General features: G+C 46.0%; 1 protein-coding gene across 7 annotated transcripts in view; it reads right to left on the bottom strand.

Annotated features, from left to right (window-relative positions):
- The window catches only part of CACNA1B (calcium voltage-gated channel subunit alpha1 B), a 126,351-nt gene that overhangs the window by 73,282 nt on the left and 35,176 nt on the right, over nt 1-17,893 (bottom strand). For all 7 annotated transcript variants that reach the window (XM_087944296.1, XM_087944291.1, XM_087944293.1 and 4 more), the window contains 5 exons: nt 6,937-7,040; nt 6,284-6,399; nt 6,019-6,075; nt 4,543-4,632; nt 1,807-2,016 (listed from right to left, as the gene is read on the bottom strand). In XM_087944296.1, coding sequence (XP_087800422.1) covers nt 1,807-2,016; nt 4,543-4,632; nt 6,019-6,075; nt 6,284-6,399; nt 6,937-7,040 — 577 coding nt within the window. The remainder of the gene's footprint in view (nt 1-1,806; nt 2,017-4,542; nt 4,633-6,018; nt 6,076-6,283; nt 6,400-6,936; nt 7,041-17,893) is intronic.

Below are 17,893 nucleotides of genomic sequence, written 5' to 3'. Positions count from 1 at the left end.
TGGCAATAATTCCAGCAAGACAAGATAAGCACACAGAAGCACGGCCATAAGTCACACAGGCAGGAGGAATGCCAGGAATGCAGGACACATCTCTCAACACTTGATGGTTCAATGTTTGTTCCCAAGAAACACCCCTCCCAACTGCCTCTCCTTTAAACTCCATCCCCAGGTGTGCCTTGTGAAGGGAATCAGGGCCCTTTCCTCCCTCGTAAGCCACGCAACCCATGTTGCTCTCTTCTGCGTTCTTCCCTGCATGCCTTAGGATGAGGAGGGGGTCTTCCTCTGAACCCCCTCTCCCTTGTTCTACCTCTCCCCTGCTCTGCCCAGCCTGACTTTGCCCTTCCCCAGTTTCCTCCACAGCCAATGCAGCCACTCTCCTGCTCTCTGTCAGCTGTTCGTCTTCCCGCTCAGATTCAGACTCCGGACGGGGACATGACAACCAATCTCATCTTGAAAACCTCCAATGTTGGGGCCCCCACAACTTCTGGAGGCAAGTGGTTACACTGGTTAATTCTTCTCACCATCAGGAAATTTCTCGTCAGTTCTAGGTTGCTTCTCTCCTTGATCAGTTCCCATCCTTACATTATACCCCATATTACATTCCTTGTAATCCACTTCCAGGCTATTTGCTCGACCTGCTTTAAAAGATGCTTCATGCTTTGTTTTCCCTACAAGTGTTTGCTTGGTGTTTTTTTTAAGTCATCAATCCTCGCTTTTCTTGTTCCAGAGATCCATCTTGTTCAACCATCCTCCTCAGACGATGCACCTGTCAGCTATTCACAATACGTCTTCCCTTCCAAAGCTTCCACGCTGTGGAAATATTTCTCTGCTTTTATCCCATTTGTGTGTGTGTGTGTGTGTGTGTGTGTGTGTGTGTGTGATTAAAATGGGCTCTGCTTTTTCTTTCTTTCTTTCTTTTTTCCTTCGCTCTATGTAGCCTGTATAATTTTTCACTCAATTGGTAATTAACAAGAACATTCTTTCTGACACCAGCTGGGAGATGAATGTCTGTTCATAAGTTCTCTTCTTTTGGGAGGAAAATTTAAAAAAAGAAAGAAAGAAATCATTTCTGGCAAAGTGAACTCTCGTTCCCTTGGTTTTATATTTTATTTTACTTTTTTAAAAGAATAATAAAAAGAAGAAGCAGGGAGGGGGAATGAAAGACAAATGCTCTTTTTAGCCACTTAGCCCCAACTTACATGGAGGAAAAGTTTTAAATCAGAAAAAAATATATCCAATTCTCTGTACTCCCATCACCTTATTATATCCCTTTGTGGGAAAAGAACAAAGGGCTTGCAAACCTCAGGAGAAAAAAAAAACACCAACCTCTGATTTCGTTCCAAATCATCCCCCAAAAGAGGTCAAGCTTACATTTTGCTTGTTAAGCTTCAAATGTCTCTGGTAACATGGAAATTCTTTTTTTTCCACTTCGCTCAGTGTGTGCAGAAATACCTGAGGGTATTTATTGAGTGCTTGCAAGCCATCCAGTCAGGGTGATGGGTGGGGGTCGTTGCAACCCCCAGTGCCTTGAGAAGAAAAGGCTGAGCATCTTGGAGTGGCCAAAAAGGCAACTGGACTTTCTTGGGGGGTTTTCCCCTGAAAACTTTTCGCTTCTCATCCAAAAAACTTCTTCAGTTCAGTTCTTGGATGAGAAGTGAAACATTTTCAAAAGAGACAAAAACAAGAAAGTCTACTTGGGTTTTGGAGAAGCACCTTTGGGTCCACTGTGACCAGGATGATGGAGAATCTCCAACCTTGTGTGTTCCCAACATTGAAGTAGAATTGACCGAAGAAGACCTTACTTACAAAGGGTAGTGGTGAGACCTTCTGGCTGATCATAATGCACAATGGCCACACACATCGTGTTGAGAGCCACCACACAGAGTACAATCCAGTAGAAGCTCTGGGCCTTCACCATGCGCCGAATGAAGAAGCGGAACATCTTCTCTTTCCGACGGAAGTAGGAGGAGCTTTCGTTCTTGCCACTCTTGAGGCTGGCCCGGGCAAAGGGAGACCCTGCGGTTGTAGAAGAAAGTAGTTCAATCTGAGAGGAGGAGGAGGAGGAGGGGGATCCCAAGATCAAAAATATCCAAGCTGCCATTCATCACGCAAGAGGTCACGTTCCCCACCAGAAGGGGCCAAACTGTATCCCACCAATAGCTGGTCCTCTGTCCTCCTGAAACTATTAGACAATAGTTTTAAATAGTTAAATCATGGAACGCTATTTTGATAAATGGGAGCAACCAGATCTGCACTGGGAGGGTTCAGGCGGACAACTTTATTGTATCCTGCCTATAACACAAGAATCTCCCCACACTGCTCTCCTTCCTTTGAGAACAAACAGACAAGGTTCCATGAAAGATAGTTCCAAGTCTCTTGCAGCTGCACAAGGAATCAAGGCCAGATCCCTGTTTGATCCCTCCTTCTTGCCTGGCTGGCAGTTTGCCAACATATCTTTAGGTAATTCTGGACTTTCTGCCTGGAGCTTCTTGGGTATCATGCAACAAATAATTTTATTTTCTGCACCATGGTTACGGAACTGGGATCCCACAATAGCTTATGCTTTCTTTTTTTAAGGTTGTTGTATTCTCTGGGAGGATAGCCAAATCTATGGGGGTCTTTGTTAAGGTATTGCAATTTAAGAGCTGACCAGATGTGGCTTTGTTTGTCCATGAAAGATTTCACTTTTGTAAATTGGCTCACTTCTAATCAATAATAGTAATAGAAATAATAGCAGGAGTCACCACTGTAATGGGTCTGGTTCCTTTGCTTAGCATAAACACATGCATCACGGCAGCCTTAATCTTTATGATGCTTCCGTGTGTATTTTTCTCCTACATTTGAAGCTCATTATGTCGCCCAACGATCTTTTCTTTAATCAAGCAAATTCTATCTGCTGCCACCACATGTTGCTTTGGAAAGTGATTACGAGGTTCTTTGCAGAACAATTTAAGGGAATTAGAAAACAACTCATAAAACATAACTGTTGGCAAGAGGTCCCTGCCGGTCAGCACTTTTTGGGGCCAGTGGGTAATTATACAGTAAATTTCCCACAAGCTGTCATCAGCACGTCAAGAAATTATCCATATTAAAATGCTATAAAGTCGACACCTTCAGCCGTTAGAGCGTACCATTTCTGAGAAGCAGAAGGAAGCGCACGCATGAGGAAATTCTACAAGCGGGGATGGAATCCAGACGAAGTGAAGTTCTTCCAACGGGAAAGGTTAAACTTCCATTTTACGTAAGACCAAATCTGAGTCACATTCCTAACCTCCCCGGATGTGGAGCTGAGATTCATGGGCTCCCTTTGGCTTATGGGTTTTCAGCAGAAGCTGGGCAGTTCTCTAACAAAGATGTTCTGCTTGTAGTGAGACAGCCTGGTGAGCGTAGGATCATCTTTAGATCTTTTTAAATCCTACAACTCTAGACCTCAGCAAGGTGATACGCCTCAAGCCACGATCCTGAGGACTGTTGCTAACAGACCTGCTGATGGCAACCAGTTCAAATGGTTTGAAAAGGGGAGCCGACTGGATCCAGGAGAATCAAGTGCTCAAGGATCATAAGCAAAAAAGATAAAGGTTTCCCTGTCCAATCCGTGTTCTGACCCAGCTCCCCAAACATGACAAACCCTCTGAAGTGAACTCAAAGATTCCATTATTTGGAGCCTCGGCAAAAAGCTTCTCTCTCACTGTAGGCTGACAAGTCCATCCGGCTGGAAGATGAATAGTTGTCTGCCACATCTATTCGTCTCCACCCCCTGCCTTTTATCCCCAGAGCTAGGGTGGGGTGGCTCTTCCTTCCCAAGGACCGGCCCACAGATTTCCATTGCACTCCTCTCCTCTGCCTTCTGCGCATCTGCGCGTCAGGCACTGGACCCAGCCGCTCTTCCTCTTCCTCTTCATCAGCCACCTCCAGACCTGGAGACTGTTGACTCTCCATCTGAGGGCTGACGGACGGGCCAGGCTCCTCCTCTCTCTCTCCCTCTCTCTCTCCCAGCTCCATTCCCTCCATTCCTGGAGCTCCCAGGTTGCTGTTATCATCCCACTGGAGTGTTACTTATTTATCTACTTGCATCTGCATGCTTTAGAACTGATAGGTTTGGAGCTGGAGGAAGGAATGGGAGCTCACCCATTTGCGCGGCACTCAGGTCTCGAACCCAGGCTGTCAGCTTTCTGGCTGAGAAGCTCAGCATCCTTAGCCACTGAGCCATCGGGCGGCCCCGGATCCTAATTCCACCGATCATAAATGCAAGTTGCATAGAAGGAACACTGGAAAGAAAGTTGCCCTTCCTTTCAGGATTGGGACCTTCCCAAATGCATTCAGTTGGTCCATGGGGGCAAGAAATACCCAAACAAATGAACTCAGAGCCTGATCCAGCTGCGTTCTCCTTAGCACACTCCCAAAAGCGGCATCCTGTAACTAAACATGGGCAACCCCTGGGGTTGAGTTGACAATGTACTTTGCTCATTTATGACCCGGAACCTTTGCCTTTGGAACAGAGACCGTCTACTGAAGAAGGAGAATGTTCCTCATTAGGCTTACCCACAGAGCAAACATCTGTGAAGTGATCTTCTCCTTCTTCAGCGTGAATTAGATCGTTTTTGCTTTTCTTGATTGTCGCTCTTTTCAGCACTAGAAACCAAAAGGGGACAGGAAAGGGGAGAAATAGGCCCATTAGCTTTCAGTAGAGGGGCTCAAACTTCTTCAATTCTCCGAAGCTTTGAGACTCAAATTGCCTGCCATCTAAAGGGTGGCTTCAAAGCAGCCCTGGACTAACCACTTGATGGCCTACCAACCCCTTGACAGTTCCTTTTCTCCATCCTTTTCTGGCAAGAACCATTATTTATTTAGCCTTCCAGCTAAGCACAGCTTCCTCCAACCATCTTTGAACCTCTTCAAAGCAATCAAAACAGGGACCAGGGATGGATGTTTGCCTGGTTGCAAACCAGAACTGTGTCCCCCCACATCGTGGCCTGGCATCAGAATCAAGCGGCGGGGGGATTTCCCCCTTGCGCTGTTCAAACCATAACGTTGCCTCTTTCCAATGGACTGTGATCGGACGATGGCCGTTAGATGACTTCCACAGCTTGAACATAATTTGGCATAAAGCAATTCTGCGTATCAAAAATGCTGTCCCAGTTTCAATTCTCAGGTGTTTTGTGCCTCCAATTCTCACGGACCAATTATTTAGCTAATGAGGAGGGGTCCTTTAAAAAAACCAACCCAAAATCACTAGTGTCATACATCAATGTTCCCACTCCAAATAAAAGTAGATTAGATGTCAACCTTAACTCTGCAACCAGTATGATGAGAACAAAGCTTGCTTGGTGACTTTGGGGGAAGCCATTTTCTCTCTCAGCCCAACGTATCTCCATGGGATTTTGTTGTCATGGGGAAAAAAGAGCATTATATCTATGATTTTGAGTTCCTGAACCAAAGGCACAATATCCATCTGACAAATCAACAAAATGTGGGGTCCTTGGCATTCTCTGAGCTTGCTTGTTTTCTCGCAGACATTCCATGACGCGATTAGGTAACATCATCAGTGCTAAGAGGGAGTGGGTTTTGTGGAAGGAAAGGGAGGAGGAGGAAGAAGATGACTACTGTGGGGTCCTTGGTATTCTATGAGCTTGCTTGTTTTCTTGCAGACATTTCATTACCCAACTAGATAACTTCATCAATGCTAGTAAGGAGTTGGTTTGCTCTCAGTTTATATTTGCCCTGTTGTGTGTTGGTATGGGGGATGACGTTGAATGAAATGTCTGCAATGAAACAACCGAGATCAGAGAGCAGGAAGGACCCTTCATTTCAATCCTGAGCTACAAATATTCTTCTATATTGGAAATCAACAAAATATTGAACCAATCTGTGTGAAAGGCAGATTCTGGGCTGTCCACGGTGCTGAAATATTTTTCTAGTCTCGCTTCTAAATTCTCTTTCTAGTATCTACCCAGCCTTTTGCATTAAAAGCTACAGAGTCAGCACACAAGGAGAGAAATACATAGCTAGGAGACTCACCATCCAAGGGGGATTTCTCTTCAGCATTCTTGTCTTCTTCTGCTAACATCACCTCCTCTGAAAACACAAATATATATATTATATATATTATATATATTATATATATATATACATATAACTCCTCCAAGGTCCCCTCCAACTCTGCTATTCCATTCTACTCTACATTGCCTTCTTTCATTAGAACATAGAATCCTAGGGTGGAAAGGGACTTTGGAGGTTTTCTAGTCCACCCCCTGCTCAAGCTGGAGACCTTTCCCCATTTTACCTGCTTTAAAGATCCATTCCAGGTAGCCGTTAAGTTCTCTCTCGATCTGCTGCTGTCTCCGGAGTTTCAGAAAAGCTCGCCGGTTTTCAACTCTCTCTCGTTCTTTGGCAAACTCACTGCAGAGAAGAAACAGATAAACGAGTGTAACCCTCAGCCCAGCAATTCACTTAACCACCGTGGCAAGGAAGTGATTTTTGCAGCTGCACAGAGGATTTCCTACTTCATTCAAGCTGGTAGGGGGGGATCAAGAGGAAGGAAGGAATCCTGTAGGTGTGTGAATTGTCCCATTGGATTATAGCATTGGAAGGAGCCATTGAGGTCTTCTAGTCTGTCCCCTAATAATAATGCACTAATAAGGTTACCTAGTTGGACAATGAAATGTCTGCAAGAAAGCAACCAAGCTCAGAGAGCCCCAAGGACCTAACAGTCCTCCTCCTCCTCCTCCTCCTCCTCCCTTCTAGCGTGGATGATGTTCCCTAGTTTGGGTCATGAACCTCCTGCAAGAAACCCTCCCAGCTCAGAGAGCCCCAAGGACCCCTCGGTTCAGCCGTGAGCTACGGAGAGTCTCTTCTGTCGGATCTTCTCTCTGGAGTGGGAACTGACCCACCAAACTGGCCAAGGCAGGGCAGAAGAGAAAGAAAAGGCATCCTTACCCCGACAAGACACCCAGGACCAGGTTGAGCATGAAGAAGGAACCGATGATGATGAGGGGGATGAAGTAAAGCCAATTCCACATGTTCCCTGCAGCATCGTTTGTCTGGAAAGCAGAGAGAGAGAGAGAGAGAGGGGGGCAAAGTGAGCAAACACCCAAAACACCCACATAGCCAGAGAGGCCGTACGGGTAGACCTCGACTTACGACCACAACTGACACACACACACCCTCATTTTCCTTGCCAAGGGAGACCTTGGTTAAGGGAAATTTGCTTCTTCTTTATGACCTTTCTTGCCACGGTGGTTGAGTGAATCATTGCACTTGTTCACTTAGTCACCTGGTTGTGAAGTGAATCCAGCTTCCCTGTTGACTTTACTCATCAGGAGGTCACAAAAGGGCACAGCTACCATCATAAATGTGAATCAATTGCCAAGAGTTTTGATCCTGTGACTGGGGGGGAATGCAGCAATGGCCGTGAGTGTAAAAAAAAGGCCGTACGTCACTTTTTTTCCTGGCGCCAGTGTAACTCCCAATGGTCACTAAACAAACCCTTGTGAGTGGAGGGCAACCTGTGCTGTTTCCAGGAGACAGGAGTCATTCCTCACCTGTTTCCCTGCAGCTGTCAATCTCCATTCAGTCGCCAGGAGTGGAAAGTGACTTTTTTTTTAAAAAAAAATAATTTTATTTTCTACAAACATTCCATCTTTCGTTTAAACATCATTCATGTCTTCTGGGTACAAATATCTTGTGCAATAACCATTACAATTAATACCTATGCATTACTTTTATATCATTGCTCTATTCTTACTTCATACCACTACACATAATGTATCTAACTATGATAACAATCTTAGCATATTTAATTCTCATTCACATTTGCTATTTTTCGCTGATCTTCTTAAATTTTCTAATTTCCATTTTTATTCTCCAGCCATTGATAAAACAATTCCCATAGCATATAGCATTCGGTTTGTTCCTTTCCTTTAATAGCAAGTGTTGGCCTGTTCATTTCTGCACATTCTAATATTTAGGAGTGATGGCACATCGTCCATCAATCAAAGAGAACCTACAATACCATAGCCGAGCTGCTCCGGTGCCAACGGAAACCTCCCCGTTTCTGCGTTTTAGCAAGGAGGCTATGGAACAGTTTTTTCCCCACCTGAATACTTTCTGGCCAGTCAACCAAGGCTGTGTTTAAGGCACTGAACTCCATTTACTCCCTCCTCCCCCTCCCCATTGCCCCCACCCCCAGTGGGGAAATGCCATCCTTGCGAAAAATTCCAAGTCCTTATTAACGTTTGACTAATTCCTTCCCTTCTTCCCCATCCATTTAATATTTCACTCCTCAAAAAGGCTTCTTAAACTCCTACAAAGTGAAGCCAGAGGAACAGACCGGAGGGGCTCTGCAGCCAGCAATTAAGCGTGCAGACAACTGGAGGGGAACATGTAGCCTTCCAGATGTTGGTAAATTTCTTAGTCTCTCCTGGCTGAGCAATGCCCAACATCTGGAGACTCACCGGTTGCTTAAGTAGATCAAAAATTAAAGGCAGGACAAGAAGCGATGGATGGAAATGAATCAAGGAGAGAACCAACCTAGAACTGGGGACGAATTTCCTGACAACTGAGACCAATTAATCAGGGGAAGGGCTTGAGTCCAGAAGTTGTGGTTACTCCAACACTGGAGGTTTTTAAGAAGAGACTGGACAATCATCTGTCTGAAATGCCTTCAGAAGCTGTGGGAGCTTCATCACTGGAGGCTTTCAAGAAGAGACTGGACAGCCCTTTGTCTGAAATGGTGTAGGATCTCCTGCCTAAGCAGGGGGTTGGACTAGATGACCTACAAAGTCCTTTCCAATGCTGTTATTCTGAGGAGAGGAGAGGAGAATAGGATAGGATAGTTGGAAGGGACCCTGGAGGTCTTCTAGTCCAACCCCCTGCTTAGGCAGGAAACCCTACACCATTTCAGACAAAGGGCTGTCCAGTCGCTTCTTGAAAACTTCCAGGGTTGGAGCAGCCACAATCTCTGGAGGCAAGTTGTTCCACTGATTGATTGTCCTCACTGTTACGAGATTCCTCCTTAGTCCCAGGTTGCTTCTCTCCTTGATCAGTTTCCATCCATTGCTTCTTGTCCTGCCCTCTGGTGCAGTTTGCAGAATAGCTTGACCCCCTTCTCTTCTCTGTGGCAGCCCCTGAGATATTGGAAGGCTACTACCATGTCACCCTGCTCCTTCTTTTCATCAGACTAGACATACCCAGTTCCAGTCAATTCAGGTCAAGGATAAATTGGAGGGAAGGCGTGGTGGTCACATCACTAATTGTGGCATTGTGATTTCAGGACTAAATGATCCCCACCTCCTTGAGAACAAAGTGCCTTTTCTCTTGTAAAATAAATAGATTGATTTAATAAAGAAAAGAATGGCAGGAATATGTGTGAGAATGTGCACATGTTGCCACTATCTATGTATTTTTAGAAAAGAACAATGGTGCTTTGCATGGAAATAGCTTGATTCGAGTCTTTTTCTCCCTGCTTTTGATTCCCAGCTGTGCAGGGAGGATGCTGAACTTTTATTTTATTTTTTCTCTCTCCCTACCAGATCTGAATCTACATGCATTTTCCTGAACATGGAAGAATCCTGGAGACAACGGAGTCCAGCAATAAAAATGTGGTGCTGTAAGGGTTGCTGCATGCAAGTCCCCGAGGGAAGGCCAAGGACACTAGAAATGGGCAGACCGCAGCTCAGGCTCTCCTTTCTAGGGTGAAATCTTAATACAAGGTATAAAATAGCAGAGTTGGAAGGGACCTTATAGGTCATCTAGTCTACCCCCCCCGGCAATGAAACATCGGCAAGAAAACCATCCAGCTCAGAGAGCACCAAAGACCCCACAGTCTTTCTCCTCCTCCACTTCGCAAACCCCACTCTCCCCTAGGTCTGATGATGTTCTCTAGTTGGGTCATAAAACATCTGCAAAACAACAACAACAACAACTACCCAGCACAGAGAGCACAGAGGATTGCACAATTTAATCCTGAAGTACAAATCTTGTTTTCTATCCATTTTGGAATTTCCACCCAAAGTTGTTAAGGGAGCAGGAAACTGGATGGCACACACACACACACACCCCGCCAAAGCCCAGCATAGTTTAGTTTCGGAAAAGTTAAATATTGTATAAGAGAACACCACCAGGCCCAGCCCTGTATCTTTGCTTTCTCTTCCATCTGAATAATTCACTGGAAGCCCAAGTAATTTCAGCAGAAGTCTCAAGAGGGAAGAGACAGAGAGAGAGAGAGGAAGGAAGGGGGGAGAGGAGAGAGGACAGAGAGAGGGAGAGAGAGAGAGGGAGGGAGAGGAAGAGAGAGAAAGAGAGAGGAAGAGAGAGAGGAGGGGAGAGAGAGAGGAGGGGAGACGAGGGAGACAGTGATGGGGAGGGAGAGGAAGAAAGAGAGCGAGAGGGAAAGAAGGTACTCAGCCAGACGCTTCGAAGTGGGAGTCAACACAGGCTATTTGTCTTTCCAGCAGGCGGGCAGTGTATTAGTCACCTTGCTCTGATTAGGGGTAATTTAAAAATATAATCTCATTTAAAAGGGGAACTTTCCCAACCTGGGAAAATCCACTCCTCCTCCTCCTCCTGCTTCAGAGCCGGGTTCACAAGAGCTTCTCACTTCGGCTAATTAGCCAAGCTATTTTATGCTCTTTGTTTAGTTTAATTTAGCCCCTCCACAAACTGCTGTAAATAAATGGAGCTGGCCAGGGCAACAAGGAGTAAGATCCTCCTGATTGGGGGATATTTTCCCATTCTTTTTTTCCATGTGTGTGTGTGTGTGTGTGTGTGTGTGTGTGTACACATGGGAGGCGGAATTGGGTTTCCATTTGTTGAACCCCATCTCCTAACCGAGGAGAGAAGCTACCTAGAACTAAGGAGGAATTTCCTGACAGTGAGAACAATCAACCAGCGGAACAGCTTCCCTCCAGAAGTGGTGGGGGCTCCATCCCTGGAGGCTTTCAAGAAGAGACCGGACAGCTGCTTGTCTGAGATTGTACATCAGCTCCTGCTTGAGCAGGGGGTTGGACTACAAGACCTCCAAGGTCCCTTCCACCTCTCTTATTCTGTTCTGTTCTGGGATGCAAACATCTCAGGGGCCCAGCTACTCCTGCTCCTGTCAAGACAAACTAGGTGAGGGCTTCATATGTACTTTTGAATACTGTGAAAAGAAAAGAAAAGAAAAGAAAAGAAAAGAAGAAAAGAAAGAAAGAAAGAAAGAAAGAAAGAAAGAAAGAAAGAAAGAAAGAAAGAACAGCTGCCACACGGTGCTGATGAGACCTCGTCACCTTTCCTCCAGGCAGCGGAGAACACAACAATAGATGGTCGAGCTGGATGCGATCCAAAATAACCCACATTTTCGAGTAGACGCTTCTCATAAATGGATTTGAGAACGCTGCAAGCAACGAAGAAGGTCAGCAAGCGTTCGCCTGCTGTTGCGCTGCATAGTATCGCATTGGTACAATACTATAAATAAAAATCTATCAATGGCTTCCAGAAACAGAGGGGAATTGCCAAAGGGGAAGGTGCCACAGCGGAGACGGCAGCATGGAAGGGCTCCACTGATCTCCAATCTTCTGCCAAAATTTTTCTAGAAGTTCACAAATTGTGTACAGGGTTCTTCATCAGCCATTCGCCGGTTTCTGGGAGTGGGTTGCTCTTTAGAAGAGAATATTTGTAACTCAGGGTTGAACGGTGAGATCTTTGGTCCTCTCTGAGCTTGTTGGTTTTCTTGTGGATATTTCATAATCCAACTAGGTAACATCATCAGTGCTACCCATGTTTCCCCGAAAATAAAACCAGGTCTCATATTAATTTTTGCTTTCAAAAGGCGCATTATTTTCCGATTAAGTCTTATTTTTAGGGAAATACGGTACTAAATGCATCTGTCTGGCTGACAAGATTAACTGAAGCTTATTTTGGGGGTAGGGCTTATATTACAAGCATCTGGGGAAATCATGCTAGGGCTTATTTTCTGGTTGGGCCTTATTCTGGGGGAAACACAGTAGAAGGGAATGCTAGAGTCCCGCTCCCTTCTAGCACTGATGATGTTACCAAGTAGGATCATGAAATGTCTATAAGAAAATAACCAAGCTCAAAGAGCACCAAAGATCCTACAGTCCTCCTCCTCCTCCTCTTCCCTTTCCTCCACTTTATGAACCCCATTCCGTCCTAGCACTGATGCTGTTACCTAATTGGGTCATGAAACATCTGCAAGAAAACGACCAAGCTCAGAGAGCAGCAAGACCTCACGGTATTGCCCTTTCAAATTAGCTGTAAACTTCAACCCCTCAAAAATTCTCTCCTTGGACAGCCCATCCACCACAAAAGCTGCCCAAACATGCCATTTTTGGAACGGCAGACCAACAGCTGCAGAGCCCGTGACCCGACCGTTGTGAGAGATGGACCACTTGCTCTTCTTGAGAACAGTTTCCTCTTTGGTTCCATGGGAGCCAACGCACAAAGGTTTTTTTTTTTCATTGCGACATTCACGCCTCATTATCTGCATTCCCAAATTGGCTTAGGCAATTATTGGGCCTCTTTCCCTGCTGCTCCCTAGCTTTTAATTTTAATAATGGTGTTTTGATGAGTGAACCGTTTCTGGCACCCTCTCCCCACACTTTGGCAGGGTCCTTCTCAGAGGAAAGGATCCAAGGGCCTTGGCTTGGCTTCTTCGGGAGGGACCTTCCGTTCCCTTTCCAAGGGAGTTGATGAAGGCAAGAGAGGATCCATTCCTGGTCCATGACGATTCACAGCCAGCATCATCTTTTTTTAACACCCCATAATCCCTGGTGGGGTGGAGTCTGGGCAACCGAACGGAGCTAGCAGAGTGCTGTAATGGCCAGGTGCCCTCCCTGTCGCCAATGCAGAGTTTTGGTCAGTGGATATATTCTCAGTGTGCCGAGAGAGGGGGAAATATCTGCTTCTACCCAGGATCAAACTCACAGCCTCCTGATTGTGAGGCGAGAGCTCCACTCTCACAGCCAGCATACCTGGTTCGTTTGTGTCATGCTGATGAACTGGGAAGGCCTCCTGAATCAGCCACCTATAAAATTGAAGTAGACCAGGCTGGGCTCAAGAGGAGGGCCTGGGAGAGGGATCCAAGTGGATCACCACTTAAGCACGAGCCAGCCGTGTGCTGCAGCTACCCCCAAAGCCAACACTCTCCCAGGCTGCACCGAGATCACGAGGAGCCATCGGACTTTGCTCGAGCCCACTGGTGAGGCCGCTCTTGGACCACTGTGTCCCCTTCTGGTCACCATGATGTAAAAAGGAGGCTGGAACCCTAGAAAGACGAATTACTCAATGATAGCTTGCCTCCTGGAGGCTTTCAAGAAAAGATTGGACAACTATTTGTCTGGGACGAGATAAGGTCTCCTGCCTTGGACAGTGGGTTGGGCTAGAAGACCTCCAAGGTCCCTTCCAATTCTATTGCTCTATGTTCCCTTACTCGTATGCCTCCCCTCATCCTTTCTGTGGGCACAGGGTCTGCCTTGTGTTGTTGAGTCGGATGGTAGCTTTAACCCAGCAATGCCTGCATCAATTTGAAAGCATCCACTGTCCAGGTGTTTAAGGAGGATGCTCTTTCCTGAGCCCCTCCACCCTAAAAAGGCTAACAGATGAACCAGAGGCCTTTCCTCATACAAAACATCTCCCTTAAAACTCCTAAATGGAGCTCTCCCAGCCTCCACGGCTCCGTGTCAAGCGTTCAATTAGCCTCAGAAGCCATTTCCTTGCAAGTCAAGCCATTTGTCTGTTAACACATTGTTATTTTTCTCCTTTTTTTTCTTGTTTCTAAAGGCGGTGGAGATAGAGACAGAGAGAGACAGAGAGACAGAAGAGAGAGTAGAATGAGAGAGAGAGAGAGACAGAAGAGAGAGAGAGACAGAAGAGAGAGAGAGAGGAGAGAGAGAGAGAGACAGAAGAGAGACGGGGGGGATGAGACTATTTCTTAGCCAGCTTGTAATTCTCATTGGTGAATGAAAGGTTTAACAGTGGCAGGGAGACCATCTCATGAATAAAGCAGCATGCGGGGTCTGTGCTAGTGCCGGGGATGAATGAATTTTTTATCACTCGGCTGTGAGTGCCGGGGCTTTTATCGATTTATCAGCGCCTTAAAGCTTGCGGTTTTTCTTAAAGCTTTCGAGGCTTTCTTTCTTTCCTCCTCCAGGGCCGGGGGGAGGATGACAGACAGATCTGCCTCACCGGGCAGAAAGGAGCAGCAGTGATTTCCGGGAGATGAAGGAAAGAATTTTTAAAAAGTCCAACGATCTCCAGCCTAGCAATGATGTCTGTGCCATCCAACTTCAGAGGCCTCCTTAGAAGGTTGCCACCATCTCCAGCTGGGAGCTTCTGATCTTCCTGCCCATTTCTGCATTTCTGGCTCGCTCTGGGGCGGCATCTGATCAGGTTTCCATGATGGGCAACCTTAGAGAGGACTCATCCTTGGATGAAATGCCAACAAAGCATTTCCAGGGCTACGTAACAAGTCTTAATGAACTGCATCCCATTTCATTGCATCCAGTTTTGGTCTCCACAATATTATGTGTGTGTGTGTGTGTGTGTGTGTGTGTGTGTGTGTGAAGAACAGTTGCAGGAATTGGGTAGGTCTAGTCTAGTGAAAAGCAAGACCAGGGGTGACATGAGAGCCGTTCTCCAGTATTGGAGGGGCTGCCCCAAAGAAGAGGAGGGGGTCAAGCTATTCTCCAAAGGACCAGAAGGCAGGAAAAGGAGCAACGGATGGGAGCTAACCAAGGAGAGAAGCAACCTGGAACTAAGCAGAAACTTCTTGACTATGATTAACCAGTGGAGCAGCTTCCCTCCCAAAGTCCTGGATGCTCCAACACTGGAGATTCTTAAGAAGAGATTGGACAGCCATTGGATTCTTAACGAATGTACCTTTTCTTTATGTATACGGAGAGTATTCACACAAGACAAATTCCTTGTGTGTCACACTTGGCCAATAACATATTCTATTCTATTCTATTCTATTCTATTCTATTCTATTCTATTCTATTCTATTCTATTCTATTCTAGTCCTCCAAGGTCCTTTCCAACTCTCTTATGCTGCTATAACCAGAAGCTGCAAGAAGATGACAAGGCAAACGACTGAGGGGCTGCTGCCAAGGGAAGCAGCTGGACGTCTTCGTCTTGACACAATACTGCCTGGCTTAATTTTTTTTGCTATCTACCTTCCACATGGAAAGGGTCTACAATTCACCAAGGCTATTTGGGGGGAGCGGGGTTCCCTTGCTCAGGTGATCTCCTCTCCCCCACCTCCTCCTCTTCCTCCTCCTCTTTCCAACCTTGCCAAGTCGGTGACCCTTCAATCTCATTAGTGGAATGAATTTGGGACAAGGCCTGTCAACCTGGTTATTTATAGCGAAGGGGCTCCTTGGCCCTGGTTTTAACACCCATGTTTGTCTGGAAATTTATAGAGCTTGTCTTCCTTCATTAGACGGGGTGACTAGATGATCGATTTTGACAATGCCATTTGCAGATCTGTCTTCTGCTACTTGCACGGAACAGATGGAACCTCCGCGGTGCTTCTCAGATGGAACTTGGTGGTGCTCACAGCATTGGGCTGGACTCCTTGCAGCCAGAGGCTGCTGGAGGGGTGTGTGTGTGTGTGTGTGTGTGTGTGTGGGATCTCTTTGCTGGGACTTGCCAAAAATGTGGGAGCATTTGGGAGAAAGTTGGAGCAATAAAAGGGCGGTTTGAACTATCAGCTGACCGTGTTGCCATCAAATTGGGGCATTTGATGTCCAAAGACTCTGTGTACTGGTTCCATCAAGAAGATCCGGTTTGAGATGGAACTTCAAATGCTGGACTGGTTTACCATATTTTGCAGGGATCAAAAGCCATCATGGATAGAAGCCGCAGAGATGACCTTGGAGAGCTCATCCAAAACTGTTAAGCCAACGACAGGTTTTAGAAGGATGAGCCCAGGAAGGTGGGAGATGATGCGGGGGAGAGAATCTGCTCCAGTAGCAAAACTTCTGAGGCAACCAACCGTGTTTTGAGAATCGCTACCCTGAAATCAAAGTTGAGCGGATGGCCATTTAAATTTGCATTTGTTTCAATACATAAAGCATTTGAAGAGAACATACAATTAGTTCGGCTACCTCAGAGCCAACTCACCATTGCTCGGTTGGCTCTGGGAATTGGTTCCCCTCCAGCATCCGTTCTCCATGCAATCAGGAGCAGCGTCCCTTGGCCAAGTCCTCTTGCAGCTGGGCAGCCTGGTGCCTCACACCCACACCTGGGCCCCTCCTTTCGCTCAGGCAAGGGGAGAAGGAATTGCCTGGGCCAAGCGGAAGCGGGTGCCCCCTTCCAAGGATGGAGTTGGGAAGCAGGGGATGTGCCCTCGAGGCAGGGATAAGCCACCTGAGGTCCAGGGAGCCTCTGCAGCGTCTCAGCCACCCAGGTCACAGCTGTCCCAACCGGGCTTCTAGTCAAGAGGCAACTGGGCTTCGTTTTTCCTCGAAGACCTTACGCTTCTCACCCAAGAAGCTTCTTCAGGTCACAACTGACGCAAAGAGCTGAAGAAGCTCCTGGGGTGAGAAGCGAAACATCCGCTGTGCAGTGATTCAATGCCCTTGGGGGGCTAGTCCCAGGGTTGTTAAGGAAATCCAGATTCCCCCATGACTGAGCTCGTCAGAAGGTCGCAAAAGGGGATCACGGTGACTCTGAGAACACTGCAATTGTCGTAAATATGAGTCAGTGGCCAAGCGTCCAAATTCTGATCACATGACCACGGAGATGCTGCGATGGTCGTAAGTGTGAAAAATGGCCATAAGTGACTGTTTTTCGGTGCCGATGTAAATGAATGGCTACAAGTTGAGGACTCCCTACCCATTGCTTCCACCAGTAGATCCTGGGGATTGAGGAACATTTTTCCGATTTGTTCATTTTCATAAGGATCCCAACACTTTATTTGAAAACCTCCCTTTTCCCTCTGGGAAGAGCCGTTTCCTCCAAAATGAGGCCAATTCCGGGAGCAGGAAAGGCGTGTCTTTTGTTTAGCCAAGAGTTTTGCTCGCCTCATTCTTTCCTTAAGGCTGTTAACAGGCATTCTTTATTTATCCTCCTACAGGAGGTGGGCCTTGCTTCTTTACCTGCCGCTAGCAGAAAAGCTTCAGATTAATTTCTAAGGCCAGGAGCCCCTGGGGTGAGTTTCAGCAGGAAGACCTCATGCTTCTGTCCACCCTCCTTCTTCCTCCACCCTCTTCAAGGTTTTAGGATGAGTCTTGAACTGCACACACATAGTATTTTTTTTAATCTTCCCCAATTCTGAGTTGGGCAGAGGAGATTGGTTTTGCCAGCAATGCAAACAAAATAAAAATAAAGTTAATAGAAAAGAATATTTGTAGCTCGGGGTTCAACTCTGGGATCCTTGGGGCTCTTTGAGCTGGGTAGTTTTCTTGCATACGTCTCATGACCCAACTAGGGAACATCATCCGTGGTAGAAGAGAGTCGGTTGTGTGGAGTGTATTCACATATATATGAAAAGATAACTTTCAACCAACAAATAACAAAAGCCTCCTGTAGCTCTTTAGAACAGTAAATTTCAAAAAATGAATTTACAAAATAGAAAATTTTAACAATGTACTGTTTAGTTCCGTTCAGCTCTGTATTCACACAAGAATGTCTGCTTATGAGTGGGGAATGATGCAATTTATTCTAGATTACTCAACAGGGATTAAAAATGAGCAATAGGATGGAGGGGAAAAAAGAGAAGAAGGGATCATTATTTTGTTTCGTATTGAATTTCCTGAAAATCCTGTCCCTGACGAATACAAATATTATTCATGGAATTAAAGATTAACTTATTTGTCTGCCACCACTCTTTAAATGTCAGGAGATTCTAAACAGGATTAATGATTGCCAAAAAAAATAAACAGAGCCAAGATTCACA

This window comes from Notechis scutatus, chromosome 15, assembly GCF_049901735.1.
Source record: "Notechis scutatus isolate UNSWTSFEM ecotype Mainland chromosome 15, rNotScu1.2, whole genome shotgun sequence".
NCBI classification, from domain to species: Eukaryota; Metazoa; Chordata; class Lepidosauria; order Squamata; family Elapidae; genus Notechis; species Notechis scutatus.
The sequence above is the reverse complement of the archived record's forward strand: the minus strand, read 5'-3'. Positions and strand labels throughout refer to the sequence as shown.